General features: G+C 44.8%; 1 protein-coding gene across 9 annotated transcripts in view; it reads right to left on the reverse strand.

The window, feature by feature from the left end:
* acacb (acetyl-CoA carboxylase beta) overlaps positions 1-27,992 on the reverse strand; it is a 42,586-nt gene that overhangs the window by 1,420 nt on the left and 13,174 nt on the right. For 5 of the 9 annotated variants that reach the window (XM_024439384.2, XM_024439383.2, XM_024439391.2 and 2 more), the window contains 44 exons: positions 22,874-22,983; positions 22,469-22,579; positions 22,052-22,261; positions 21,663-21,833; positions 21,283-21,444; positions 21,012-21,175; positions 20,536-20,686; positions 20,313-20,416; positions 17,751-17,832; positions 17,412-17,557; positions 17,134-17,284; positions 16,884-17,018; positions 16,417-16,563; positions 15,927-16,115; positions 15,140-15,240; positions 14,949-15,037; positions 14,701-14,825; positions 14,205-14,318; positions 13,897-14,010; positions 13,717-13,806; positions 13,502-13,620; positions 12,294-12,317; positions 11,572-11,712; positions 11,039-11,138; positions 10,719-10,826; positions 10,430-10,486; positions 9,903-9,944; positions 9,558-9,773; positions 9,200-9,355; positions 8,687-8,890; positions 8,262-8,417; positions 8,026-8,148; positions 7,598-7,867; positions 6,857-6,954; positions 6,400-6,520; positions 6,165-6,275; positions 4,816-4,959; positions 4,409-4,529; positions 4,110-4,206; positions 3,625-3,721; positions 3,252-3,387; positions 2,766-2,943; positions 2,485-2,609; positions 747-901 (listed from right to left, as the gene is read on the reverse strand). In XM_024439384.2, the coding sequence (XP_024295152.1) occupies positions 747-901; positions 2,485-2,609; positions 2,766-2,943; positions 3,252-3,387; positions 3,625-3,721; positions 4,110-4,206; positions 4,409-4,529; positions 4,816-4,959; positions 6,165-6,275; positions 6,400-6,520; positions 6,857-6,954; positions 7,598-7,867; positions 8,026-8,148; positions 8,262-8,417; positions 8,687-8,890; positions 9,200-9,355; positions 9,558-9,773; positions 9,903-9,944; positions 10,430-10,486; positions 10,719-10,826; positions 11,039-11,138; positions 11,572-11,712; positions 12,294-12,317; positions 13,502-13,620; positions 13,717-13,806; positions 13,897-14,010; positions 14,205-14,318; positions 14,701-14,825; positions 14,949-15,037; positions 15,140-15,240; positions 15,927-16,115; positions 16,417-16,563; positions 16,884-17,018; positions 17,134-17,284; positions 17,412-17,557; positions 17,751-17,832; positions 20,313-20,416; positions 20,536-20,686; positions 21,012-21,175; positions 21,283-21,444; positions 21,663-21,833; positions 22,052-22,261; positions 22,469-22,579; positions 22,874-22,983 (5,765 nt within the window). Of the gene's footprint in view, positions 1-6; positions 242-746; positions 902-2,484; positions 2,610-2,765; positions 2,944-3,251; positions 3,388-3,624; positions 3,722-4,109; positions 4,207-4,408; positions 4,530-4,815; positions 4,960-6,164; positions 6,276-6,399; positions 6,521-6,856; positions 6,955-7,597; positions 7,868-8,025; positions 8,149-8,261; positions 8,418-8,686; positions 8,891-9,199; positions 9,356-9,557; positions 9,774-9,902; positions 9,945-10,429; positions 10,487-10,718; positions 10,827-11,038; positions 11,139-11,571; positions 11,713-12,293; positions 12,318-13,501; positions 13,621-13,716; positions 13,807-13,896; positions 14,011-14,204; positions 14,319-14,700; positions 14,826-14,948; positions 15,038-15,139; positions 15,241-15,926; positions 16,116-16,416; positions 16,564-16,883; positions 17,019-17,133; positions 17,285-17,411; positions 17,558-17,750; positions 17,833-20,312; positions 20,417-20,535; positions 20,687-21,011; positions 21,176-21,282; positions 21,445-21,662; positions 21,834-22,051; positions 22,262-22,468; positions 22,580-22,873; positions 22,984-27,992 lie in introns of those variants that run through there. The other 4 variants (XM_042330662.1, XM_024439385.2, XM_024439387.2 and 1 more) reach the window with 4 other exon arrangements.

Raw genomic sequence — 27,992 nt, forward strand, 5'->3', positions numbered from 1 at the left:
CTGCATGTGACCACCAGGTTACATAGACCATAGAGGGAGGGACACTAATGCCCCATGGCAGGTGTGGAGAATGGGCCCAGGCATCACATATTCATCTCCTGTCTGCCCATTGAGGTCTCATTGAACTTTATTTTGCTATCCAGGGTTTGTTCTGGCACCTTCCATTGTTTGATTGACTATCACAACTGGGGGTTGGAACCAGTTCAGGGAACAGAACCAAAAACCGGAAAATATCGGAATCCTTCAAGGAACAGAATCAGAACGAAAGTGATCTACACTGTTCTGGAACAGAACTGTCATTTTAAAAGAATGGCAACCGGTTAATAAAGTTATTTTATGTTCTGGCATTTTTTCCAGTAACCAAAAAAAATGCAACAAAACACCTATGCAAAGCCCTCACGCTGTCACTCAGAAATGTATTCCACTGTCTGCCTGCCAGATGTGGCTACCTGCCCCTCCCCTCCGAAGCATAGGCTACTGTAGTCTATCGACATTACAAACGTGATTCAGAAATTAGGGAGAGAGATTTTTTAATTAAAGAATGGATTCACTTTTTCAATAGTAGTTAAGGTTACTATAGTTATCACATTCCACATTGGATTTATTAACTTTAAAAAAAGGTTAGGCAGCTAATTTAAATGTGGGTTCCATTCAGAAAGAAACTATTTGAATTTTTGGGGGTTCTAACCCCAATTATAACACAAAGTGTTGTTGTAAAACACAAAAAAGGGAGGATTTTTTTTTACCGTGATGGCACCCTTCTCGTGCATTCTACCAGGGGTGTCGTGGAGGTCCACAAACTGCACTGCCACTTGGTGGTAGATGGGCAGCAGGAACTCCTCTCTGGCCCTCAGCTTGGCTTCCAGGTCCTTCCGCTGTTTGTCTGTCAGCTCCGGTGTACCTGGCCAGTCAAAAGGATTTATTAACCAATGTCTCCTCCCTGTTCATTAGGACACAGAATTAAAGAGGTTTAAAAACATCTTGCAATAAAAAGCGGAACATTTGCATTTCTTATTGGCCAAGTCCAGGATGACTTTCCCCGTTTCAGTCCCTGTTCATTAGGACACCGAATTAAAGATGTTTAAAAACATTTTGCAATGGAAAGCAGAAAATTAGCAAGTCTTGCCCTGTTTCCTTTCGTTTGGTGCCTAATGAACATGATCCCGCTGTTTTCTGAATGGTTGTCGAACCCCTGTGACTCTAGCACTGGTGGAAAATGTACCCACAGTAAAAGTAAAGACACCTTGATAGAAAATGACAAGTAAAAGTCACCCAGTAAAATACTACTTGAGGAAAAGTCTAAAAGAATATGGTTTTAAATATATCAAAAGTAAATCATTTCACATTCCTTATGTTAAGCAAACCATCCGCCACGATTTGCTTGTTTTTAAAATGTCCAAATAACCAGGGCACACTCCAACACTCAGACATAATGTCCAAATGAAAGATGTGTGTTTAATGAGTCCGCCAGATCAGAGTTAGTAGTTATGACCAGGGATGTTCTGTTGATAAGTGTGGGAATTGGCCAATTTTCCTGTCCTGCTAAGCATTCGAAACGTAACAAGTACTATTGATTTCATGGAAAATGTACGGAGTAAAAAGTATATTATTTTCTAAAGGATTGTGGTGGATTAGAAGTCAAAAATATGAATAGTAAAGTACAGATACCTAAAAGAAAATAAGTAAAAGTACTTTTAAGTTTTTACGTAAGTAATTTACACCACTGGACTCTAGACATGGAAAAACCGAACAGTCATTCTGAAAAGTACTCTCTCTCATGGCTAACTACCAGGACATTTGAAAAAAAGTATACATCTCCCGTTTAGCATGTCTCTTGTGATGCATCACAGACAGATGTGCTGACTTTACAACTGCGTCCGAGTTTTGAACGACCCCCCCTGTTCCAAGTTGGCTGAAGACATAGCTAGCCAGTAACTAGCCAGACACAGATAAAAGGGGAAACATATAAGTATCTTTGCCATATATGAATAGGGTCAACTTTAAATTAGATTTGCCGATACCCTTGATAGAAAAGGACAAGTAAAAGTCACCCATTCGAATTTTGGCACCAGTAGAGTAGCTATCTAGCTATATAAACCATGCCACTCTGCAAACACATCTTCTCCGATTTTGGTTACAAGGTGGCACTTATTTAAATTAGGCAAGAGAATATCATGTTATCATCGGTGTATTAAAATGAGAGTTAATGTCACCCTATCCCCTTAATAATCCCGCCTCCTGAATCCAAGTGTTTGACATGGGGGAAGGGACCAGTAACTTTATGATCACACTTTATCAACGTAGAGGCAACAGTCACTGTTCATACTTTGATCTGGTTTCCTTCAAATATCATAACTTCACAAACACGATTGACTGTTCATGACGTTTAGATTTTTATTTTATTTTAACAATGCTAACTAAAAAAAAAACACGATGCCTATCATATATATGCGTGGAACGACAGGTACTGTTGTAAGAGTTTACCAGGCTGTTTACCAAGCTGTTCAGCCAGACCGGCGTAGACCGAGTCGATCCGGCGCATGGTTTTCAACAGGTCCTTCCTGCGATACTTGATCTCCACAGTGCCCTCTGCCTCTAGCACACCACCCCTTGACAGGGAGAGGGTAGGGGGAGAGTGGTGGAGATGAGACAACAGGGAAAGGGGGATGAGAGAGAGTAGAAGAGGGAAAGGAGTAAGAGAGCAGCTCATTCACATTGACTCTGGAGAAAAGCTGCCCTGCCATGTTTTTAAAAAAAAGGCCCACCTGCTCTCTCTGTCTGCGTAGAGCTCCATGCACAGAAGGTTGATGGTGGGATCGATCACCACCCAGGATCCCCCCCTCAGCTCAGCGTGCGGCGGGATGTAGATCAACACAGGCTGGCGGAACTCACGCAGGCCGTCCACGATATAGGCCCCATACTTCAGCACCTGGTCGTACATGTCTGAGAGAAATAAAAACGGACTTGTAGTTGTGGTAACACCAATATTTACAATATTGTTTAGAGATTTAGAAGAAAAACGAGACCCCCCCCGCTGTGTTGTAGTGGTACCAGACTAGGGTTCAAATACTATTTGAAATCTTTCAAATGCATTGAGCATTTGCTTTAGTCTGGCTGGAGTGCCAGGTGAGCAAGACTTGCACTTGAGATGTCCTAGTAGTCCCATTGCAACAGGCAAGCTCAATCCAGCACAGATACAATATTTTAAATGATTTTGAATAGTATTTGATCCCAGGTTGGCCAGTCAGTACCCTTCATTCCCCCGGAGAAGCCTCTCCAGTTGGCGAACACCATCAGAGGCAGCCGCTCACGGTTGAAGTCACGGATGGCCTGGGCCGTCTTGAAGGCAGAGTCCGGGAACCACACCTGGCCGGCCTGCTGCACCAGCTGAGTGAGTGAGTGTGAGTGAAAGTGAGAGAGACACACACAGAGGGATGTTAAACTCTGTTGCAGGTGTCGAATGAGTCTGCATTACCTTGTCAGATCACGTGTCCCCTTTTCGAAAATGAGCAAAGGCATCAAAACTTAATTCATGATGGTTGACTAACATGTCGCCTTGGCATACAGCCCAAGCAGGTCCAATACATAATCACAACATATAATGGAGGACACAACGCCACTCACTCTGGCCTCAGAATCCAAGTTTGCTGGATCGGCAGGGATAGCCACCTCAACGGTGCGTGTTTCCACAGCGATGACGCCAAGGGGAATCCCTCCTAACCTGTGGTGTTGCGTTACAAATTAGTTGGCAGTCTGCCTTCGGAACTGCTACATCTCAGTGATTCCATATCCTGCAGGTATAACGCTGAACAAGCTGTTCTAATCATCTATGAGCCTTCATAATTGTATGTAATCATTAAAATGCTATGTCTCTCTCTCCATGTATCAACTGACTCGAAATGATTGATATTTAGTAAGGGTCATTATGAGATGAGTATAAGACGTAACGGGGATCAAACATGCTCATGACTAGTCTTAAAATGCATGAATGTATTAAAACTGCATTGTACCTGCGGCTTTTAAGAAATTGTTACCCATATGTCTTCTGTAATCATTTATATTGCGCGCATGTATGTGTGTGTGTGTGTGTGTCTATACAGTACACTCACCTGGCTCTGCCCACCACTACTGTCTGGGCCCAAGACCCCATCACTTCCATGAATGAGCCATGGTCACAAAATCCACTCTGCCAGGCTCCTTTTACAGCTAAACACAAACAAAAATAGTCTGACAGCAATAATGTAGTGTATTGCAAACTTTTATGCACTTTAAAAAGTTGGATTTGATATAATTTAATATTCAGTACACTGCACTGGGTGACATAGCCATGTCTGTCAACTCAGGCGCTGGGAGAAATAGAATCTGGGCAGAGTTAAGAGGGTTATGTATGCTGCAGAGTGTGTCTCACTGGGGTGGGGCCTCCCGGCCAGTAGCCAGCGGGGGTCATAGGGAGCCTTGGTGGGGGTGAACTCGATCTCCCTCTCCACTGGGTCCTTGGGTGGGATCACCGGCACCGGAGAGTGCTTGGTCTGAAATAAGAGTAGAACAACGTGTTGACAACTCCTATCTGGGGGTTGGTCGGCTGAGTTTGACCTCTTAAGGGACATCTTCAGCCTGGTCTGAGATCTGCTTGGGCTGTCTTGCCAAATTGGCGTCTAGGATTAAAAGTGCTGATCTAGGATCCATTTTGTCCATCAGATCATAATGAATATGATTACATGGACAGAGGGGATGTGATCCTAGATCAGCGCTCCTTCTCTGAGAATCTTTATGAATATGGGGTCAGACCTGGTCTTCCTCTTTTTCATAATGTACCTTCGGCATATAGGAGAGCCAGCGCAGGATAGTGAAAACGCCCTCAAAGTCATCGGGCACCGTAGTGTGCGTCACTCCGTTGTTGTGCATGATCTGGACGCCTCCCAGCTGGTTGTTGGAGGTGTACACTTCTCGACCCAGAACCTGTAACGGCAACAGCTTCACTGTCAAGGGCAGTGGAAACACGTCACATATCCAGAGGATTATAGGACATTGCAGTTATAGCGATTTAAAATAGGTTTCACTACTAATGAAATATGAGACTCCTTAACCGTCATATAACTGACTGGGGTCATTTTGACACAAGAGTCATATTTTTGATCATAGCCCAAAAGGTGATTTATTCAATTCTTCATGACTTTTGTCAATCAACCAATCTAAATAATTGTTTAGTGTTTCTGTATCAATATGGACTTATTTTTAGAAGACCTTTGGGGTAATTTTGAACCCCGGCCAAAAACACCTAATCCGCCTGTAGTCATTTGATAAATATGATTTTTATTTTAATCTTGAATCTACGGGAAATATTTTATAAATACCAGAATTCCTATAATATCCTCCAATATTCCATACGTGCAACTTTTTATGGTGTTTTGGTTGCTATAACGTTTGGTTTGAAGTGACTGAGGATTTGGGCATGCTATTATAAGCTTCCTGCCATAGGCCCTACCACTCCCATTGTTTCACTAGAAGTGATGCTAATGGCTTTGGGGTAAGTAAATACATAAAATAAAGCCATATTTATGGTAATCGTCTCATGATCAATGGAATAAACACTGTAAATACAATTATGTATATTTCCATTTTTGGTGTACCGCCCCTTTAAAATGCAGTCGTTTTTTTTTTTAAGCTCATGTCAAAATGAATATTTACTTCAAAATTCTGAAAAACTAAATGATACTACAATCAAATGAAGCTTTTTAGTACTAATGTGGTTTGTACTTTGGGAAAAACTATGCACATTAATGAAGGTTAACATAAATATATATATATATTTTTTTAATAGAATATGCTAATTAACACATTTTGCTAAAATAAGACAGTTTGGTATTTAAAAAAAACTGATTACATTATTTATATGTCTAATGAGGTCTTGATAATAATTAAGTTAATATTTTGCTATGATTGTTGCTTGTCAAAATGACCCCAGTTGGTAATCCATCTATATAAAATATGTTGGTAGTATGAGGGTTAGAGGGGTATTTTAGTAGAAAAACATATTTTCATATATTATTTTGAACATACGAGCTCCCATAGTTATCCTAACAGTGGGCCTGTGTATACTTCTTATGTAAGTCTCAGAGTTCTAAAACGCATGAAGAATCCAAGCAGACGGGACAGAGACGTACCTTGTTGAGGGCTCCAGCCCCGGTCAGGATGATGTGGGAGTTCTCCACCTGGATGACCCTCTGCCCCAGACGCACTAGATAAGCCCCGATCCCAATGGCACGGCACGTCACCTGCAGTACCCAGGACATACAGTACCATAGCTTCAACATAACCCAGGTTGTTAAGCATAGCATGCCTCGTGGCTTATCTAACACCAGACAAAGAGGTGTGTGTGTGTGTGTGTGTCCTCCTGACCATGCTGATGGTGATGATCTCGTCATAGGCCTGTGAAGACTCCCCGGCAATGGTGCCTGATCCTCTCAGGTTCTCCACCCCAAGACCATCTTCGGTCCCTATGATGTCAGTGATGATGTACCTGGAGTCGAGTCGACAGGATGGGGAAAGAGTGAGTCAGCGAACCTCTGAGATACCAGACTGTGTGTGTTAGCTGTGTAGTTGATAAGGGTGACTAGCACCAGAGGGGTATACTACAAGACAGGTTCAAGGAGTTAGCCGGCTGACCTGCCATAACATTGTGATATTTGAAGATAAGCTTGAAAATGGGTATAGATATGTCTTTTGAGCATTTAAAAAAAAAAGTAATGTCCCAACAAATCAATAGTTATTTCTGGTTGCTTTTCAAAGTCAGCTGGCTAACTAATTGATCCTGCTTTGTAGTACACCCCTCAGGTGATGGGCGTGCGTGTGCCACCTGGACTCTCCGCCCTCCTCCACGTGGTGGCAGTGGACAGCGTTGGTGGAGCTGATGCGGGTGTAGTCCTGGGGCGTCAGGTACAGGTACTTGAAACCCTACAGGTGGAGACAAGCAAACAGTCATAAGTTCCAAGAAAGTGGGCAGACACAGAAACAGTGTAGAGTCTGATAAGAGGTCATCAGGATTACACCTTGCCATTATGCCCCACAGAGAAAAATCAATCACACCCACTCTTCTGATCACCAGTCAGTTTGCCCGACACATTAGACCATGCCGCCAGCACATGGTAACAAATCAGCTTTGCCAGTGTCACACAGACAGAAGGTATAACATTAAGTCAGAAAAATAAAAATCTTAAGAAACGTAATTTAATTTGCATTGCCCTGACCTCTGCTGCTGCAAATCTATTAACATGTCTAATTAACATTTCCAGAGTGCGTTTTTTCCACCTTTCAAATCAAACTTTGTCACATGCGCCGAATACAACAAGTGTAGACTTTAACCTGAAATGCATACTTACAAGCCCTTAACCGACAGTGCAGTTGAAGAAGAGTTAAGAAAATATTTACCAAATAAAGTACATTGTTGCATGGTATGCCCTTACAAGTCAAAACCCTTTTTACAAGGCCACTGAAGACAACTCAGTAGCAGGCGAGCTCAACTGAACAGTCCTTGTAAAGTAAAGGTCTTATGTACACTGTAGAATCTACTGTTATGTAGTGACTGGTGATAAGTCACCTTGTAAGGGTCCTGGGGGTCGGTCCAGGCAACCTGGAACATGTGTCGTATCTCCTCGGCCAGGCCGATGCGCGCCCCGCTGTTGGCTGAGATGTAGATGCGTGGAATGCCCTCGGCCCGGGCCATCTCCGACGCCCGCAGGAACAGCTGGTCCTCCTGGGGCCCGAACGAGCCAATCATGTAGGTGATGTCGTTGCAGATGACGATGATGTCGCGGCCCTCGGGATACTCTGGAGTCTTCATCCGCATCCGGAAGGCTACCATCCCCACCTGGGAGAGAGGGTTAAAGAGCCAAGTAGAGTATTCGGGATTGCCAGGAGGGTTTCGGGACAACATAAGGGGCTTTAAAAGAAAGATGGCCTTGCTCGTCTCTGTAACACTAGAATATGTTGTAGTTCCAATCCACGTGAGCATGCTATGTGCTCTACCTCGTTGTCTCCAGGCAGGCGGTTCATCTGCACCAGTCTGTCATGCGGGTCCAGCACCAGCTCGGTGCACATCAGCACGTCTTTAGGGTAGCTGTCCCCCGGACCCCAAAGCTTAAAGAGGGCCTATGAGACACAAAAGGTTAAAAAAACAGATTAATTTTTAAAAATGTTTAAGTACCTGCAGTTAAAAAGGGTCAAGTGTCAAAAAGGAGAGAGAAAGAGAGAGGAACCCCCACCTGTCGGAACATCTCTGGGAAGTCGTAGACGTAGGTGGTGCCCAAAGTCTGGGCCTGGAAGCGTTTGGACTGCAGCAGGTCCTTGGTGACATAGGGATGGTTGATGAGCATGCCATGCAGAGGGCCTTGCTTGTCCCCGTACGACTGGAACATGATCTAGAGGTCAGAGGGGAGACGGAGGTCCGTTGTCAGTTGCAGATCATTGCATCGAACGGATAGAGAAACTGAAATAGAAGTGTTTCTAACTGATTTGTTAAGCCTCCATATAGTCTTCAGGAATACCCTGTGAAGCGTTTAGCAAAATGTAGACCCTGCTGCACTGCGAATTCAACACTTTCTCTGGCTGTGCATCGTGCACCAATCTGTGCCAGTGAACTGATCCCAGCCTGCGTGCCGGTTTATAGTGCTCTTCCTGATCGGTCTACCTGTCCCGTTGAGGGGTCTGTGACCTCCTTATACAAGCTGATGTCCAAGTAGTAGCCGGACTCGTTGGTGAGGAACAGACGGATGGGGATGGCGGTCCCAGTGGGCGTCAGCCGGATGTTGATCTTGAGCTCGGCCTGGAGCACCCGGAGCTTCCACAGCCTACTGCCGTAACGCATCACCATGGAGCGCACCGACTCCTCAATCTACAGGACACAAGAGTGGCAACACATACTGTAGTTCATATACACATCATGATATAACACGGATCACTTTAACTAGCTCATGAAACCCCACAATCCTTTGTGTTAGGCAAACATGCTTTCCCTCGTGTGTATGGGCAGGTGTGCCCCTTCTGTCCAAGGAGGTCATTTCTGGGCAATATTTCTGTCCATTTATGTTACCCTTTTTGGATCAGGAGCCACATAAGCCCCCTTTAAGATGGACTATTACTAAAATGGGATTGTTGTCAAAATCCTTTGTCTCGGAGGAGCCAACAGCACAGGCACACGGACCTTGGAGGGGTCCATGATGACGGTCGGGACAAAGTTGAGGAAGATGTGGTTGCAGTCGGTGCGCCATTTGGTGTTGCTGAAGGCCACCTCCAGCTCATCCATGGCCTCCAGGAGAAGACGCTCGCCCTCGTTCTGTAGGTACTCAAATGACGCTTCCTGGACAGAGAGAAAGGGGTGCCAGCGTTTTGAGAGAAAAGTCATGTTCCAAGCAAGACACAAATGCTTTATCTTCAATGTAAGGGAGCAAAATCAATACATGTATTTTTAACTCCTGTTTAGAAGAGAGTTTTTGTAAGGGGCCTCCTTCCACCCCTGCACTCTTGCGCTCGTGTGGCGTTTATCCCCCCCCACCCCGTACCTTTGTGATGAGGTCAGAGTGGCGCATGATGGCTCGGATGAAGTAGCGGTAGTCTGTGACCTCAGCTCCCTCCTGCACGCGAGCGGCACCCAGGTACTGGTGCATCTTGCTGTTGGCACAGGGCACGGCCGTCAGGTCAAAGTTACGCATGCGGTTCAGCTCCAGCTGGAAGGCCAGAGCAGGCTCCAGGTTCCTGTAGATACGGTCCTCCTGAAACTGGGAGAGAGACACACACAGGTGGAGAGAGAGTGGGTGGTGTTTTAAAGCTGTTCATGTATAAAAAATGTCTAGTTACTGTTAAAAAAAATAATAATAATAAAAACTGTAAAGAAGTTGTTTTTTTACCCCATCTCTGGCTCTGAAAGTGAAGAACTTGGGAAATTCCCTCTGGTAAAAATCAAAGAGGAAAATTAGATTCATCTTGGTCGTATTCATTAGGCACCAAAAGGAAGAAAATTGACGGAAACAGGGAGGGACTACCTGAAGTTGTCCAATAAGAAATGCTCGTTTTCGTTTTCTGTTGCAAAACGCTTTGCTGTGCACTAATGGAAACGACCCTGCTTTTATTAGCCATAGTTTAATAGTAAGTTAATATTAAGTTAATAGTATATTAATAGTAAATCCAAAGTAGATTAAAATTAAGTTAATAGTAAGTAAAATCAGATTAATAAGAAGAGATGACGGAGCACTATTAACAGTCATATTCAACAGCAGCAAAGGGATATTTCAAAATGTAGCCTCGTACGACCATCTCGATCTCGCGAGCTTACAATCCGTTTTGCTACGCGGATTCCGTGCAACAGAATGGAAGCTTGCGAGAACAGGATGGCCGTACGAGGCCATTTCAAAATGGTCTCGTAGAAACATCTTACCCTCTGTGCGACTAAAAACGTGATCCTTCGGATGCCGTGCTCAAAGAGTAAAACCTTCTGTAATAAGAAATCATCATATCAAGTATAATCATAGGAGACACCCGGGATAACAATGAAGAAGGATCCTAACTTCCACTTCAGTCAAATATTCACTTAATCCTGTGTTAAGGTCAACGGGAGACTAAGTTGAAATTCAACGTCAGTAGAATCTAGGATTCACCCCTATGAGGAAAAAAGCCCCAACATAATTATACTGAGAGAGTTTGGTGGGATGAACCGTGCTGCTGACCTTAGACTGGGCGAAGGCAGCGAAGGCTGTGACCAAGGTATCGTCATCCTCTGTGTCTGCCGACTTGATGGACACATTGATGATGTGGATGGGGTTCTCCTTCATGTTCTGCTGGAGCGCACAGGGAAATAATCACAGCTTAGTGAGAAATGTCAGCCTTCACCTTCACCTATATTTTTGTTGTTGTTCTAATGAGGTATTTTCCTCGCCAATATATCTGTCCATTTAGTAGACCCCTTGTGGCTTGAGAGCAACCCCCAGAAGCAACAATTCCATAAAGCCTCTAACACGATCCCATCACACGATCCCATCACACAAACCTTGCAGTTATCCTCCTCGTAGAGGCTGGGGCAGGCCTCGGGGAAAAGCGGGCTCTCCAGGAGTGGGTCAGCAAAACTGGAGATAACCTCATCAAAGTTCCTGCACACAAACCCAGCAGACAGACACACACCCAATATTCCACTTGTTTTGTGTTAACCGCGACTGTTCGCTAAAGTTAGCTAACAGTCTGAGAAGATTGTGTGCCGCGAACGTAAATGTCTGTTTCGGGTCTAAACTTCCACTAAAAATAATCAAGTGGCCATGTGGACTTTCTACTATATTTAGTAGGAATAGTTAAGTCGTTTACAGTTTGAATATTGTCGCTAGAAAGCCACAGTAATCCAAAAAAAAGTTGCTGTTTGATGTTTCACTGTAACATTTCGGAATGTTCATTCAAATCGTTCAACTGAAATTATGGCAACATGTTCGCTGCAAACAGAAGCTGAACTCGCCTCAGGTCAGGACAAGGCTTATATTACCAGACATCCAGACAAACCAGACATCCAAGAGTTGTTCTCTGTGGGTTTTTTACCTTTTGAAGTCTTCGAAACACTGGAAGGCCACCATGGCTCCCATGCGCTGACATGGGGGAGAGAACGCCCCATCTAGGAAGAGTTCGCTACCCTGCCGCCTCATCTCAAACTGTCCCACACTGTTCACCGGCATCGTCAACCTGAGGTAAGGGACGACACACTGGTGACACCTGGGTAGGGTTGGGGTGGGCACTGGGAGCAATGGTATAGCATACTGTACCTGTTCTCTTTCCACAAAGCATAACAGACAGCAACATCTATGTTTACTAGACATGTTTTGTTTGATAATACGTTCGAAATTAACTGACTGATTGTGTATAACTGACTATGGTTGATTGAAAGAGGCAGGGCAGATTACTATAGTGGCCTAAGAGGGTCAAATCTGCAACTGGAGAATACAGAATGCGCTTCTTGTCACAAAAAAAAAAGGTTTTAAAACACACATTGCAAACAGTAGGTCAGACAAAGTACATATGCTTCTCAAAAAGGTACTTATCTCTATGAAAGTTGAGAAAGGCAATATTTTTTTTAAAAAAGGGTATAAATTAGGAAGGAGGTGGTGGAGGAGTCCTTCGGCTGAGGTTTATGTTTTTTAAATTATTTTTTTATAAAGATGGGGAAGAGCAAAACAGCGCATTCAGCCATGCATTGCTAGGAGACATACACAGACGGAGCTAGACACAGTGTGGCAGGCTGCCTGGAAGGAGGAGCTGTACTCTACCTGTTCAGAGTAGGGCTGCTCCCTCTGAAATCAGATCATTGACAGGTGAATGTAAGCAGTGGATGATCAACCTTGACCACAATGCATTCTTATTAGTTTCACTTTACGGCATACTCTAGCTTTGCACATTAATAATGGACCATGAAAAACCATTCCAAAGTTAAAATGTTAAAAGTAGCAAATGGGTAATTTTATTTTAACTACTGGGTGTGATTGAGATCCATTGTGATTTATCAAGTTGCAATTACAAAACCTGACATTAACAAAACAGGATAGAGTAGAGGGGAAAGCCGAAAGTCAATCATTTGCAATTGGGCCTGACTGTCAGCTAATTGAATTTGTGACATTTTTTTAAAACAAAAAAGGAAGTCAGTTTCCTGGTTTGTGGAATTAGAGCTTTGGCATCTTGAGAGTCCATCCCAATAGTTTAATACTTCTGCCTGGCGGTTTGCCCCAAAATGGCAGTGGAGAAACAATTACATTGAAGGGCTTGTCCCAAAGGGGAGATGGTTATGGGGGTGTCAGGGAGGACAAAGATGATCTACTGCTCTACACAAAAGGAAACAGCACACAGACTGTACCATGACCAGGGTTTACAGGCCCTATTTGTGCTCTCAGTATAGGGACTGAACCACACGTTCTCAGAGATGCTGAGCATGTAGAGTTGAGTGGACTACGTGTTGGCGCGCGCCGAGTGAATCACTCGGGTGAATCTTTTGCGTGTTGATGGGGAGAAATGGGAAACAGGAGCAAATCAATGAGAACCAGAGGAATACTGGACTGCAGAGAGACGGTATAAAGACGGACCAAAATAAAATACGATTGGCTCATTCACTAACAAATAACAAATGTACAAAAAAAAGATGTCCATTCACATTGCTTGAGAATGATTCAAATCCTTATGCGGTGAAAAGTAAATTAGCTAACTATATATAACCAACTTGCTTTACATTAACGACACAGTTAGCATAATGGCACAGTTGTAACTTTAGGTTGTAAACTAAACATCTTTCCTGTCTATTTCAAATTGCGCCCACCCTACCCTGTCCCTTCTATCTCTACTCAGACTTTTTATTTTATTTTACCGGGGATAGTTGGCAGCTATGGCAGCCGTGTATTGAAGTGGCAAATCCAGAGTTGGGACATTGTAGGTTACGTTTGTTGTAGAGCTGCTTTGTGACTCTGGTAGAGAACTGGTGGCTGGGTACCTGTTGGGGTGGGACGACGGCAACATGAACTGGAAGTCTACGGCACACGTCCCATCCTGCAACTGGTGATGCTGGAGGCTGTTCAGCTCGTAAGCAATGTAGCCCCTTCGCACGTACACCTACAGGTAGGGGGCCACGGTAGGAAAACCTTTTTGAGCTCAAATCTACATCAGGATGAAGCCATGTCAGGTTTATATGCTGTTCACTATGCTCACCTCCAAGGCAGCCATGCACACCACCCGGTTAGTGTGGTAGAAGAAATTGGGCAAGACGTCAAAGATGGAGGTCTCAGACAGGATGAGTTTCTGCCCGAGGAGTAAAGAAATATTATCCTTCGGATCTTACGGAAGTACAAAAAAAAAAAAATGCTGTTTTGGAAAAATCGTGACGCTCACCTTCAGGTTCTCTGGGCAGAACTGGTGTCCATACATGTCGATGGCAGACAGAAAGATGGACTCCACCTGGTTGTGTCTCAGTTCATAAGAGGGCAGATGGGAAGCGATCAAAACCTGAAAAATACACACGTGTCCATCAATATTCAGAATGTTGTTTTGAAGCTACTAAACTACAAAATGTAGTGCCCATCGAAGTGAATAACATCTACCATCTTACAACAGACTGACTGGGGGTCTTAGAATGTTGACGAGTGGTACACTCCGCTGGGCGAAAACATCATTCAGTACAAACGGTTGCGAAAACGTACCTGTCTGGCACGCAGTGCCACCTTTGAGTTCTCCATCTTGTTGAGCTGTGTGAGCTCGTTCAGGATGACCATCAACTCGTCTGCTAGGGTGGGGTCCCGCCCACACAGCTGATCCTAAACGTCACCAGGGACACACAGCACACTCCCTATTAGCATTGGTGAGTCTTGAAACATGTCCCCCTCACCATCAATTGCCGATGAAGGAAAACTGCAGTGTTTACACTGAAGAAAATTACACTATTTTAAAAAGAGTGTGGTGTCATTATCCAGTGAAAGTCAATGAGAAAAACAGTTCGCAGGTTGACCCCTCCAAAACAGCAAAAACATTAGCGCAATGCAGTTTCCTTTATACTGAATTTATGTTTAAGCTTCATTTCATTGTTCTTCATCAAGTGGATGCGAAGTGGTGGGTGTGAGTGAGAGAGTGAGAGAGAGTGAGAGAGAGTGAGAGAGAAGAGAAGAGAAGAGAAGAGAAGAGAAGAGAGAGAAGCCTTACAATGAGTATGGTGACCAGGACATTCTTCTTGGAGACCTGAGCGTGAGAGAAGATGCTCTCCAGCACAGGGGTCATGTCAGGCTTGTACTGCTCCCTCAGGTTGATCACACACTTGTCGTAGTGAGCTGTTCACAAAAAGGGAGAAAAATAAATAAATGTGGCCATACAATGCATCACCGCGACATGAAACAAGTCATAAACAGCAGGATATCGTCTCGATTAGATCCACAGTGAAACACCAAAATCACCTTGCTGGAACTGCATCTCCACCTGAAGGTAACACTTTAGCAGATCCAGCACCACAGACTTCATGTATCCTCGGATTCCACTGCGGTACCTGCGGCAAATTCATCCACCCACTATTACAATCCAACATCCTATCTGAAGTCGTACATGTCATGGAGTGATGATTCAGGTAATGAAATAAGAGAAGTGCGACCTCTGCACCAGCTGGACGATACTCTGAGTGTTCATGAAGAACACTTCCCGGTCGGCCTTCTTCTGAAGGGTGGCTGCGTGGCTGTCCAAGATACAGGCAATCTGAAATGGATGGGAAACCAATTCACCAAGTGTACTGTAGAGCAGACCTGGGTTCAAATCAGGGGTTGGAACCGAACCTATTTTCCAATCGTTTCGTTCCACTGTTCTGACCAGCATAATAAAGTTCTGAACCGGTTTGAACCAGAAGAAAAAGGGTACCCGTTTATATTCTTCCTTAACTACAAAAAGCAACAGTTTTGACATTTAGAGCATTAAATTACTCCACCAATCAGTGGAGATAGAAAACTGCTCTATAGACCAGGAAAGCTAGTTGTTTACAAGCTTGACTCATACAGACAAGTGCTGGGCGTGAGATGCGACTGAAATTCTGCAGGGTGGGGAGAGAGCGAAAGAGACAGACAGGCACGGAGGAGGCTTGGCTTGAAGCGCTGGGCATCACGATATGACTTGCATTATAATGCGTTTAGGATATTAGCAGTAGGCCAAACATTACTTCGCTGAATTCCGTAATTATTTAAATTACTACTAGATTCCTATATACTAGCGGCTAATACGGAGGAACCTTGTTCCCGGTTCTGTTTCCGTTCTTAAAAAAAATATATTGTTATTTTCCAGTTTCAGGTTCTGTTCCCTGAACCGGTTCCAACCCCTGATTCAAATACACACATGTAGAAAAGTTTCAGATACTTTGAGCATTGGCTATAGCTTAAGGCTAAGTCACCCACCCTCTGGCTGGGGAACTGGCAGAGCACCGAGGTGATGTTGCTGGCGTACTGAGCCATGACCTTGCGGATGGCCTTCTCGACGCTGGGCGGGATGCGGCTGGCCACGCTGGTCATCAACTCCTGGAGCTCCAGCAGGGGCAGCGAGGGGTCCCGCAGGGTCTTCATCAGGGTGTCCACCCACTGCTTTACCTGCAGGCAGGAGGGGGGACGACGACATGCTGCATTCACACACCCCAATATCACACCCCCGTCCCACAGCTTGACCGACCACCCTATTCTACAGTGTGCACAAGGCATGCCATTCTATTGCCTGCGTTCCAGACAAGTCTTTATAGAAATCATCCAAGAAGGACGTGGTTCCGGAGAACTTAAAGCACTTCTTTGGGACGTTGTGAGATCTGATCGTCTGCTAATAACGACGAACTGGAATAAAGCAGTAAGCCACTGTACTGGTACGCGCTGCACAGCTGCAGTGGGTGGAGGCCCTCACCTTGTTGCTGAAGTAGGGCTCGGTGAGGCAGTAGCCGGCCATGACCTTGACCAGGTTCTCCAGGACCATGTGGAAGACCTGGTGGAGCTTCTCCCCCACGATAGGCAGCGGCTGCTGGGCCGGGAAGGAGGCTGTGTTCAGCTCCACCTAGGAGACCCACAGGAAGATAGGGTTCAGATAAAAACAGCCTTCAAATGTTGTCCTGACCACCAAGCCACCCTGCGATTGACTGACTGAAAGTGTGTGATTTACATGACCTATGTTTTAGACGTATAGCATCATTTTGTGATTTGGATCGTATTACATGATATTTCTTAAAAAAGGCTGCCTCCTATAATAGCTGTATTAAAGGCTGCGCCCAAAACGCCACCCTGTTCCCGATATAGGCCAAGTGCAGTATATAGAGGATAGGTTGCCATTTCAGAAGCAGCCAGAGTTGTATAGAAGTTGGTGAATGGGTGACTTGCTGGTTGGATGTTGCTGGGATCATCCAGGTCCAATCTAGCCACCACACAGCCAGGCTCCAGCACCGCCCCATGCCTCTTCACATAGTGGACACAGCCCGACTCCACCACCGTCAGCGTCATCACCATCTTCATCACCTGCAACCGTAACGCAGACGTCAGTCCGTGTGTACACACACACACACAATCTAATGAGGATCTAATTGTCATACCCAAACTGGTACAGTATGTTCTCATGGAACCCTCTGCTCACCTCGATCTCCGCATACGAGTTCCCGGCGCAGATATGGCCTCCATCCTCCACCAGGTACTGCAGGAGTTTACCAGCAGAGGACGACCTCAGCACCGTGGGGTCCCTCTCCTTCTCAAACACACACGTCTTGTTGCCAACAGTAATGCGGTAGCTAGAGGGTTACAAACGCATACGTTCACGATGGTGCATCAACTCCCAAGTGAGACAAATTTTGAAAGTATCGACTTCATGGCCAGTCCATCCATCCATTCAGATTTGAGATGGTCAGGAAGTCTCACCTGTCCACTTCCTCCTTCATGTAGGTGGTGTAGCTGCTGCCGTTGTAGGAGAGCAGGAGCCCGCCGTCGCTCAGCCGGTGGACATCGATCTCGATGTCCGAGCCGTTCATGATGATGACGTACGTAGTGGGGGACTGGCGAGCTACCTGTCAGTCATAAAACACAGTTGGGGGTTGAATTGGTTGATAACTTCCTCTTTAGACACATTTTCACTTAGTCATGCACTGATGTCAATGGGCGACTAAGTGAAACCTTGACTGGTTAGGATTTGTCCCCGAGAGAATGAGGAAGTTCAGTCATGACAGAGAATGAGAGAGGTGTAACATCAGGTCCGCCTACCTTGAGGCAGTATTTGACCCCCTCGTAGATCAGGTCCACATCAACAGTATTCAGCAGACTGGCTGCGGGCAACACCTGGCCTCTACAAGAAGACATTTCACATACTGGATTTAGAAAAGTACATAGCACAAGCATTAGAGTAATAAGACGGGCTAGGGAGGCATTGAGATTCTCTTGCTGCTTACAGAGGTGTTCGCTCCTCCCCCCAAAGATTTAAAATAATAGGATTGGTGTAAGAAATATGGTAGATAGACACTCGATCTAACTAGCTGAAGGCCTAAAAACAAAAAAGATAACCGTTTTAAAAACACAGTGTGTGTGTAAAATACGTACAGTTGAAGTCGGAAGTTTACATGTGCAATTGCAAACCGTATGGCCGTTTTGGAGCAGTGGCTTCCTCCTTGCTGAGCGGCCTTTCAGGTTGTGTCGATATAGGACGCGTTTTACTGTGAATATAGATACTTTACCTGTTTCCTCCAGCATCTTAACAAGGTTGTTTGCTGTTGTTCTGGGATTGATTTGCACTTTTCGCACCAAAGTACATTCATCTCTAGGAGACAGAACGCACCTCCTTCCTGAGCGGTATGACGGCTGCGTGGTCCCATGGTGTTAATACTTGCGTACTATTGTTTGTACAGATGAATGTGGTACCTTCACTAAATTTCTACCAAGGATGAACCAGACTTGTGGAGGTCTACAATTTTCTTTCTGAGGTCTTGGCTGATTTCTTATGATTTTCCCATGATGTCAAGCAAAGAGGCAGTGAGTTTGAACGTAGGCCTTGAAATACATCCACAAGTACACCTCCAACTGACTCAAATGATGTCAATTAGCCCATCAGAAGCTTCTAAAGCCATGACATAATTTTCTGGAATTTCCCAAGCTGTTTAAAAGGCAGTCAACTTAGTGTATGTAAACTTCTGACCCACTGGAATTGTGATAGTAAAATAATCCGTTTGTAAACAATTGTTGGAAAAATGACTTGTGTCCTGCACAAAGTAGATGTCCTAACTGACTTGTCCTAGATGTCCTAACTGCCAAAACCATAGTTTGTTAACAAGAAATGTGTGCAGTTGTTGAAAAACGAGTTAATGACTCCAACCTAAGTGTATGTAAACTTCCAACTTCAACTGTACATATTTTACGGACACAGTATATTTTAAAATGGTTATCTTTTGTTTTTAGTCCTTCAGCTAGTTAGATCAGCCAAGCAGAGGAGTTGATGATGCCATTCTTACACTCCTCAACATGGCCTATAGACATCTAGAGGGTGCCAAATCCCATGTCAGAGTTCCGTTTGTTGACTTTTCTTCTGCCTGGTTTTGTGGCTGTTGGACTTCCTGAGCCAGAGGTCACAGCGGGTCATAGTAGGTCCCCACGTATCGGACATAAGCACCACCATCACAGGCTCTCCTCAAGGATGTGTTTTGTCCCCACTCCTGTACATTAATAGCTGTACTAGTTACCATCCTGACAGACACCTTGTTAAGTTCACTGATGCATGACGACGGGAAACACCATGACCCGGTCCTAAACGACTGTAGAGTGGTGTGACGAATCACACTTGGCCCTCTGTTTTACAAATCTTTCAATGAGAGGGTTTTAACTTTTTGTTTATTGTTTGTTGGTTTGTTAATGCCACTGTCAGCCAGAGAAATATGCTGCCACAGTAAGCAAGGTATATGGAGTCAAACAGACAGGCCTGGAGGAGATCTTTCATGTCAGGGCCCTCCGCAAGGCTCACAAAATCGTTTTCGACCCAAACCACCCCCCGTACCTGGACTTTGAACTACTCCCCTCTGGGCGCAGGTATAGGGCACCCCTCGGCAAGAAAAACAGAATTAGACCATTGGTGCCAGGTGTGATATCCCTCCTAAATAGCTGGGGCTAATGTTCCTATCCACTCAGTAAGACCAGCAGGCTAATGTTCCTATTGACCCAGTAAGGCCAGCAGGCTAATGTTCCTATTGACCCAGTAAGGCCAGCAGGCTAATGTTCCTATTGACCCAGTAAGGCCAGCAGGCTAATGTTCCTATCCACTCAGTAAGCCCAGCAGGCTAATGTTCTTATCCACTCAGTAAGGCCAGCAGGCTAATGTTCCTATCCACTCAGTAAGGCCAGCAGGCTAATGTTCCTATCCACTCAGTAAGGCCAGCAGGCTGATGTTCCTATCCACTCAGTAAGGCCAGCAGGCTGATGTTCCTATCCACTCAGTAAGGCCAGCAGGCTAATATTCCTATCCACTCAGTAAGGCCAGCAGGCTAATGTTCCTATCCACCCAGTAAGGCCAGCAGGCTAATGTTCCTATCCACTCAGTAAGGCCAGCAGGCTAATGTTCCTATCCACTCAGTAAGCCCAGCAGGCTAATGTTCCTATCCACTCAGTAAGGCCAGCAGGCTAATGTTCCTATCCACTCAGTAAGGCCAGCAGGTTAGTCTCTTTTTATTGGTATGTAACTGTTATGAATGTTGTATTGTCAATTTGTTTTGTTATTTAAATGCCACTTTAAACTGCAACAAAATGTCCCCAAGGGGACAATAAAGTCAGTAAAGTAGTACTCACCTTTCCAGTGAGTGCAGGAAGTCAGACATGCTCTTCCTGAAGCTGGCGTCCGCCACGTGTAACGACCCACAGACAACGCCCAGCGTGGTGTCTGGCCTCTCTGCCTTCGGGGGAAAACACGCCACACACAAGCACGTTCTAAGATTTGTTTTTACCAACTGTTAGATTTACAGGATTGAAATGGTTCAGATTCACATTGATACTTCACAAGGGTGCTCTCTACCTGAACTTTATCAGCGATGAGATTATCCAGCCAGCCGGTGTCGATGTCGTTGTTCCTGAAGCTCTCAGTCTCCAGCAGCTTGATGAGGTACTCCACCGTGGTCCTGAAGTCCCCCCGGATACACAGCTCCTTCATGGCCACCACCATGTTCCTGCACCACCACACAGTAACCACCACCACTATCACCACCCAGGTACAGCAAGACACCAACACACACTGTTAACTCAGGCTGCATTCCAAACGGAACCGGGCCTAACCCATACACCCTTGTCGCTCCTGTAGATCTGAGGATTGGAAAACTCTTACGATAATAGCTTCACCTTGCCTTCTGATTGGCCAGGTGGAATTGTTGCTTCCACCTTTCCAATCCTCTCAGGTGTCCAGGAGTGGCTAGGAAGTAGGGGCTAGGGGTCGATAGAACCATCATCGGAAGGACTGATAGTCTAGTCTACGGCAGAAGGTAAGGAAAAACTCACGAAATGGCCTCCTCTCGGTTCTCCCCCCAGGAGAAACAGTGGCCGAACTGGGAGTCAGCAAACTCATGCAGACCCCCAGCAGCCCCCACGCTGAAGTAGCCCCACACGTTTTTACTGCTGCGGAAATTGAGCTCCTGCACCGTGCCCGAGCTGGGCTTGAAGCCCTGCGAGTTACAAGGAGAGAGGACGGGCCAGTTGTGAGCCTACAGAACCCATGCCATAGCTTGTTTAGAATATGGCCGGCCAACCCTGTAGAATTAAGAATGCACACCTCGTCTGGGTTCTCGCTGGTGATGCGGGCCGCGATGACGTGTCCCCGGGGACTGGGGACACAGTCGGGGGCCTCAAAGTTGATGGTGGTGTCCCCCCAAGGCGTCTCTCCATACAGCACGCGGATATCTTTAATCCTGTGGAGGGGGATCCCCATGGCTATCTACAACAAAGGAAATTGACCCAGTTAGACCCAACATGGTCTATCTCCAATCAGTCCCTAGGGCTTCCAGAACATAACAGCTCAACAACCACATTAATATGACATAGCAATTTTACTGAGACTGCGGAAAAATATAACCTGGAATGCAAAGCCCCAGAGATTAAACCACGAGGCTGTGATAGCTAGGGTGTGACCCCTGACCTCTGGCTGAAGCGTACCTGGAGCTGGGCGGCGGGCAGGTTGACGTCTCCGATCATCTCTGTGCATGGGTGTTCCACCTGCAGACGGGGGTTGAGCTCCAGGAAGTGGAAGCTCCCATCCTCAGAGAAGAGGTACTCCACAGTGCCTGCACTCACGTAGCCCACCATCTTAGCCAGCCGCACTGCATACTGACATGGGGGGGAGAAAAGAGAGAGAGAGAAAGAAAGAGAGAGAAAGAGAGAGCTCACGTTCATTAGGCACCAAACGAAAAACAGACTGAAACAGGGATGGGCATGCCATTGTGAAACATTTTCCATTGCATGCCCTAACACTTTTAGTGTTCAAATTTAATATTAAATTGATAATGGCAGAGAGAAAAGTATCTAAATGTCCCTCTGTGTCTCACCTGCTCCATGTGCTCGAAGGTGGTGGCAGATGCTATGGTGGCCGGGGCCTCCTCAATGATCTTCTGATGTCTCCGCTGGATGGAGCAGTCTCTGCCAAACAGGGAGATGGCGTTGCCGTACTGGTCGGCGAGGATCTGGACCTCCAGGTGACGGGCATGCTGGGCCAGCTGCATGACGAAGATGGGCGAGCCGGGCACCTCCGCCTGCACCTGTGGATGAGGATCCGTCGCATGATTTTTGTTAGATAATTTACTAAAAACAAGTTCAAACACACACACAAGCAGATACGCTGCGTTAAACATTGTCGACGACAACACCATGTCGCACAATTCATTTCCTGATTGTGGTCCTCGGACACTACGTCCCCCAGCAGCAATGAGGATCAGCATACAGGTGTGTGGTGTAACGACACAAACCTGTCTAAAGAAGCTGGCAAAGTCCTCAGCGTTGTCCACTTTCCGGATGCCCTTGCCCCCTCCTCCTTCTGACGCTTTTATCACCACAGGGTAGCCAATTCTGTCTGCTCCCTTTAAAGGAGAAAGCACATTGAAAATGAAAGGACATTCAGCAACCCTCCCCATAAAATCTAATTTTACTGTATAAAACCAACACATTTCTTCAGTTTGCTCCACTATTCATGAACCTTGGTTTGTAACCGAATAGCAGCCGTATTTTATTTTCTCTGGGAAAAGTACATTGAAATATTGTTTTAGACATCTTTAAAAAAAAAGGGCATTATTTCAAACAGAGGGATTGCCTAGAAAAGGTTGTCTCTGTGGTTTCAGCGTTAGTGAGGTGGGTGATGGCGTGGAGCTGCTTACCGCCAGTCCATCGTCAGCGTCGCGCACGCAGCCGTGCACGTAGACCTCCGGAGGCACGCTAATCACGTGGCCCAGCCTCTGGTCGTCCTCTGTCCAGTCTACTCTCAGACCTACAGCACAGGCAGGAGAAAAATACATTTTTAATTGTATTTATTTAACCTTTATTTAAACTAGGCAAGTCAGTTAAGAACAAATTCTTATTTACAATGACGGTCTACCCCGGCCAAATCCGGATGACGCTGGGCCAATTGTCCGCCTCCCTATGGGACTCCCAATCACGGACAGATGTGATACAGAGAGACCTCGCATTATACAAATACACTAATGACAGAGATAAACAATAGGCTGTGTAGGCACATTAGAATAATCGTCAAAACCATGTAAACACGCCGCAACACAAATTTCAAATGCAGTAGAGTTGGTCAACCATGGTTTGCCAGTGCTGTAATAAATTAATTTACTATATCTTATGTGCTAGCCAGCCAGCCAATTTTAGAGACATTATTCCATAATTGTTTTAAATAACTGCCAATATACCAACATTCCATTCAAACAATGCAGTCAACCCACAGCCATACACTGGTTGAAAACAGCTGATGATAGGACTTAGACAAGTTGTAAATGCAACAAGTACTGACATTGTATCACATAATAGCACACACAGCTTTCCATGAAACCAAAAATGTAGACATGCATGCATGGCTGTTTACATACAGTGCCTTCGGAAAGTATTCAGAGTAGAAGTTGACCGATTATGATTTTTCAACGCCGATACCGATTATTGGAGGTCCAAAACAGCCGATACCGATTAACTCGGCTGATTTTTTTATTTTATTTATTTGTAATAAGGACAATTACAACAATACTGAATGAACACTTATTTTAACTTAATATAATACATCAATAAAATCAATTTAGCCTCAAATAAATAATGAAATGTGTTCAATTTGGTTTAAATAAATAAGTGTTGGAGAAGAAATTAAAAGTGCAATATGTGCTATGTAAGAAAGCTAACGTTTCAGTTCCTTGCTCAGAACATGAGAACATATGAAAGCTGGTGGTTCCTTTTCACATGAGTCTTCAATATTCCCAGGCAAGAAGTTTTAGGTTGTAGTTATTATAGGAATTATAGGACTATTTCCCTCTATACCATTTGTATTTCATTAACCGTTGACTATTGGATGTCCTTATAGGCACTTTAGTATTGCCAGTGTAACAGTATAGCTTCCAGAGCAAGGGGAACAACCACTCCAAGGCTCAAAGCGGGTGATGTTTGAAACGCTATTAGCGCGCACTAACTAGCTAGCTATTTCACTTTGGTTACACCAGCCTCATCTCGGGACTTGATAGGCTTGAAGTCATAAACAGAGCAATGCTTGACGCACAACGAAGAGCTGCTGGCAAAACGCCCGAAAGTGCTGTTTGAATGAATGTTTACGCACCTGATACTTGTATGCTCAGTCAGATTATATGCAACGCAGGACACGCTAGATAATATCTAGTAATATCATCAACCATGTGTAGTTAACTAGTGATTATGATTGATTGTTTTTTATAAGATAAGTTTAACTAGCTAGCAACTTACCTTGGCTTACTGCATTCGCGTAACAGGCAGTCTCCTTGTGGAGTGCAACGAGAGAGGCATGTCGTTATTGCGTTGGACTAGTTAACTGTAATGTTGTAAGATTGGATCCCCCGAGCTGACAAGGTGAAAATCTGATGTTCTGCCCCTGAACGAGGCAGTTAACCCACCGTTCCTAGGCCGTCATTGAAAATAAGAATGTGTTATTAACTGACTTGCCTAGTTAAATAAAGATTAAATAAAGGTTTAAAAAAAAAAATGTTTTTAAATAAGGCAAAATCGGAGTCCAAAAATACAGATTCCCGATTGTTATGAAAACTTGAAATCGGCAATTCCGATTAATCGGTCGACCTCTAATTCAGACCCCTTGACTTTCCACATTTTGTTGTTACTTTACAGCCTTATTCTAAAATGGATAAAATTAAAATAAATATTCAGCATTCTACACACACAATACCCCATAATGACAAAGCCAAAACAGGTTTAGAAATGTTTACAAATTTATAAAAAACAGAAATACCTCATTTACATAAGTATTTAGACCCTTTGCTAAGAGACTCGAAATTGAGCTCTGGTGCATCCCGTTTCTACAACATGATTGGAGTTCACCTGTGGTAAATTCTATTGATTGGACAGGATTTGGAAAGCTACACACCTGTCTATATAAGGTCCCACAGTTGACTGTGCATGTCAGAGCAAAAACCAAGCCATGAGGTCAAAGGAATTGTCCGTAGAGATCCGAGACAGGATTGTGTCGAGGCACAGATCTGGGGAAGGGTTCCAAAAAATGTCTGCAGCATTGAAGGTCCCCAAGAAATGTGGCATACATCATTCTTAATGGAAGAAGTTTGGAACCACCAAGACTCTTCCTAGAGCTGGCCACCCGGCCAAACTGAGCACAATCGGGGGAGAAGGGCCTTGGTCAGGGAGGTGACCAAGAATAAGATGATCACTCTGACAGAGCTCTAGAGTTCATCAGTAAAGATGGGAGAACCTTCCAGAAGGACAACCATCTCTACAGCACTCCACCAAATCAGGCCTTTATGGTAGAGTAGCCAGATAGAAGCCACTCCTCAGTAAAAGACTCTCAGACCATGAGAAACAAGATTCTCTGGTCTGATGAAACCAATATTGAACTCTTTAGCCTGAAACCTGGCACCATTACTACAGTGAAGCATGGTGGTGGCAGCAACATGCTGCATGGATGTTTTTCAGTGGCAGGGACTGGAGACTAGACAGGATTGAGGCAAAGATGAACGGAGCAGAGAGGTCCTTGATGAAAACCGGCTCCAGAGCGCTCAGCACCTCAAACTGGGGCGAAGGTTCACCTTCCAACAGGACAACGACCCTAAGCACACAGCCAAGACAACACGGGAGTGGCTTCGCGACAAGCCTCCGAATGTCCTTGAGTGGCCCAGCCAGAGCTCGGATTTGAACCTGATCGAACATCTCTGAAGAGACCTGAAAATAGCAGTGCAGCAACGCTCTCCATCAAACATGACAGGGCTTGAGAGGATCTGCAGAGAAGAATGGGAGAAACTCCCCAAATGCAGGTGTGCCAAGCTTGTAGCATCATACCAAGAAGACTCAATGCTGTAATCGCTGCTAAAGGTGCTTCAAAGTACTGAGTAAAGTGTCTGAATACTAATGTAACTGTGATTTCAGTTTTTATTTCTACTAAATTAGCAAAAATGTCTAAACCTGTTTTTGCTTTGTCATTATGGGGTATTGTGGGTTAGGGTTAGGGTTAGATTTATGAGGGGGAAAAAAACATTTTTAGAATAAGGCTGTAAAGTAACAAAACGTGGAGAAAGTCAATGGGTCTGGATACTTTCCGAAGGCACTATCTTTCAGAGCCTATTTATACAGACTATTTGTATAAAACATGTATTCATTGAAATTATGACAATATTTTAGGTTGACAATAATTCTATTACACAATTTCTGATATCATATGCCTTACTTTATTTTTCTGCGTTAAGTAAAATCAGGATTATGGCTCTTACTTCCAATCAGACAGGTTTCTATTTCTCCCGGACCAATATGGCTGCCATTTTCACCCCATTCTGGAACTTTTGAGGGTTGATGGCATAGCCACTAGTAATTGAATAGGACATCTATGGGAGGCTCCCTATTCTACTTCAATGGCTTCACCTCATCCCCCTCATTCAAATTGAGATTACACTGCTGCCACATCAGCCACAGTTGGATAACAAAGGCAGCGGGCAAAAAGGCCCTTCACGTTTTGCACAACAACGATGCGCAGAGTGTAGGCCTTGGAATTCAGCAAAGGACCAGGCTACAGTCGAAAGGCACTGAGGTTACCGTGTACAGTCGTGGACAAAAGTTGAGAATGACACAAATATTAATTTCCACAAAGTTTGCTGCTTCAGTGTCTTTAGATGTTTTTGTCAGATGTTAGTATGGAATACTGAAGTATAATTACAAGCATTTCACAAGTGTCAAAGGCTTTTATTGACAATTACATGAAGTTGATGCAAAGAGTCAATATTTGCAGTGTTGACCCTTCTTTTTCAAGACCTCTGCAATCTGCCCTGGCATGCTGTCAATTAACTTCTGGGCCACATCCTGACTGATGGCAGCCCATTCTTGCATAATCAATGCTTGGAGTTTGTGGGTTTTTGTTTGTCCACCCGCCTCTTGAGGATTGACCACAGGTTCTCAATGGGATTAAGGTCTGGGGAATTTCCTGGCCACAGACCCAAAATATCAATGTTTTGTTCCCAGAGCCACTTAGTTATCACTTTTGCCTTATGGCAAGGTGCTCCATCATGCTGGAAAAGGCATTGTTCATCACCAAACTGTTCCTGGATGGTTCGGAGAAGTTGCTCTCAGAGGATGTGTTGGTGCCATTCTTTATTCATGGCTGTGTTCTTAGGCAAAATTGTGAGTGAGCCCACTCCCTTCGCTGAGAAGCAACCCCATACATGAATGGTCTCAGGATGCTTTAATGTTGGCATGACACAGGACTGATGGTAGCGCTCACCTTGTCTTCTCCGGACAAGCTTTTTACCGGCTGCCCCAAATAATCGGAAAGGGGATTCAGAGAAAATGACGGTCCTGGCGCTTGCTGGACTTTCTTGGGCGCCCTGAAGCCTTCACAACAATTGAACCGCTCTCCTTGAAGTTCTTGATGATCCGATAAATGGCCGATTTAGGTGCAATCTTACTGGCAGCAATATCCTTGCCTGTGAAGCCCTTTTTGTGCAAAGCAATGATGATGGCACGTGTTTCCTTGCAGGTAACCATGGGTGACAGAGGAAGTACAATGATTCCAAGCACCACCCTCCTTTTGAAGCTTTCAGTCTGGTTATTCGAACTCAATCAGCATGACAGTGATCCCCAGCCTTGTCCTCGTCAACACTCACACCTGTGTTAACGAGAGAATCACTGACATGATGTCAGCTGGTTCTTTTGTGCGCAGGGCTGAAATGCAGTGGAAATGTTTTTGGGGGATTCAGTTCATTTGCATGGCAAAAAGGGACTTTGCAATTAATTGCAATTCATCTGATCATT

Source organism: Oncorhynchus tshawytscha, linkage group LG12, assembly GCF_018296145.1.
Source record: "Oncorhynchus tshawytscha isolate Ot180627B linkage group LG12, Otsh_v2.0, whole genome shotgun sequence".
In the NCBI taxonomy this organism is placed as follows: domain Eukaryota; kingdom Metazoa; phylum Chordata; class Actinopteri; order Salmoniformes; family Salmonidae; genus Oncorhynchus; species Oncorhynchus tshawytscha.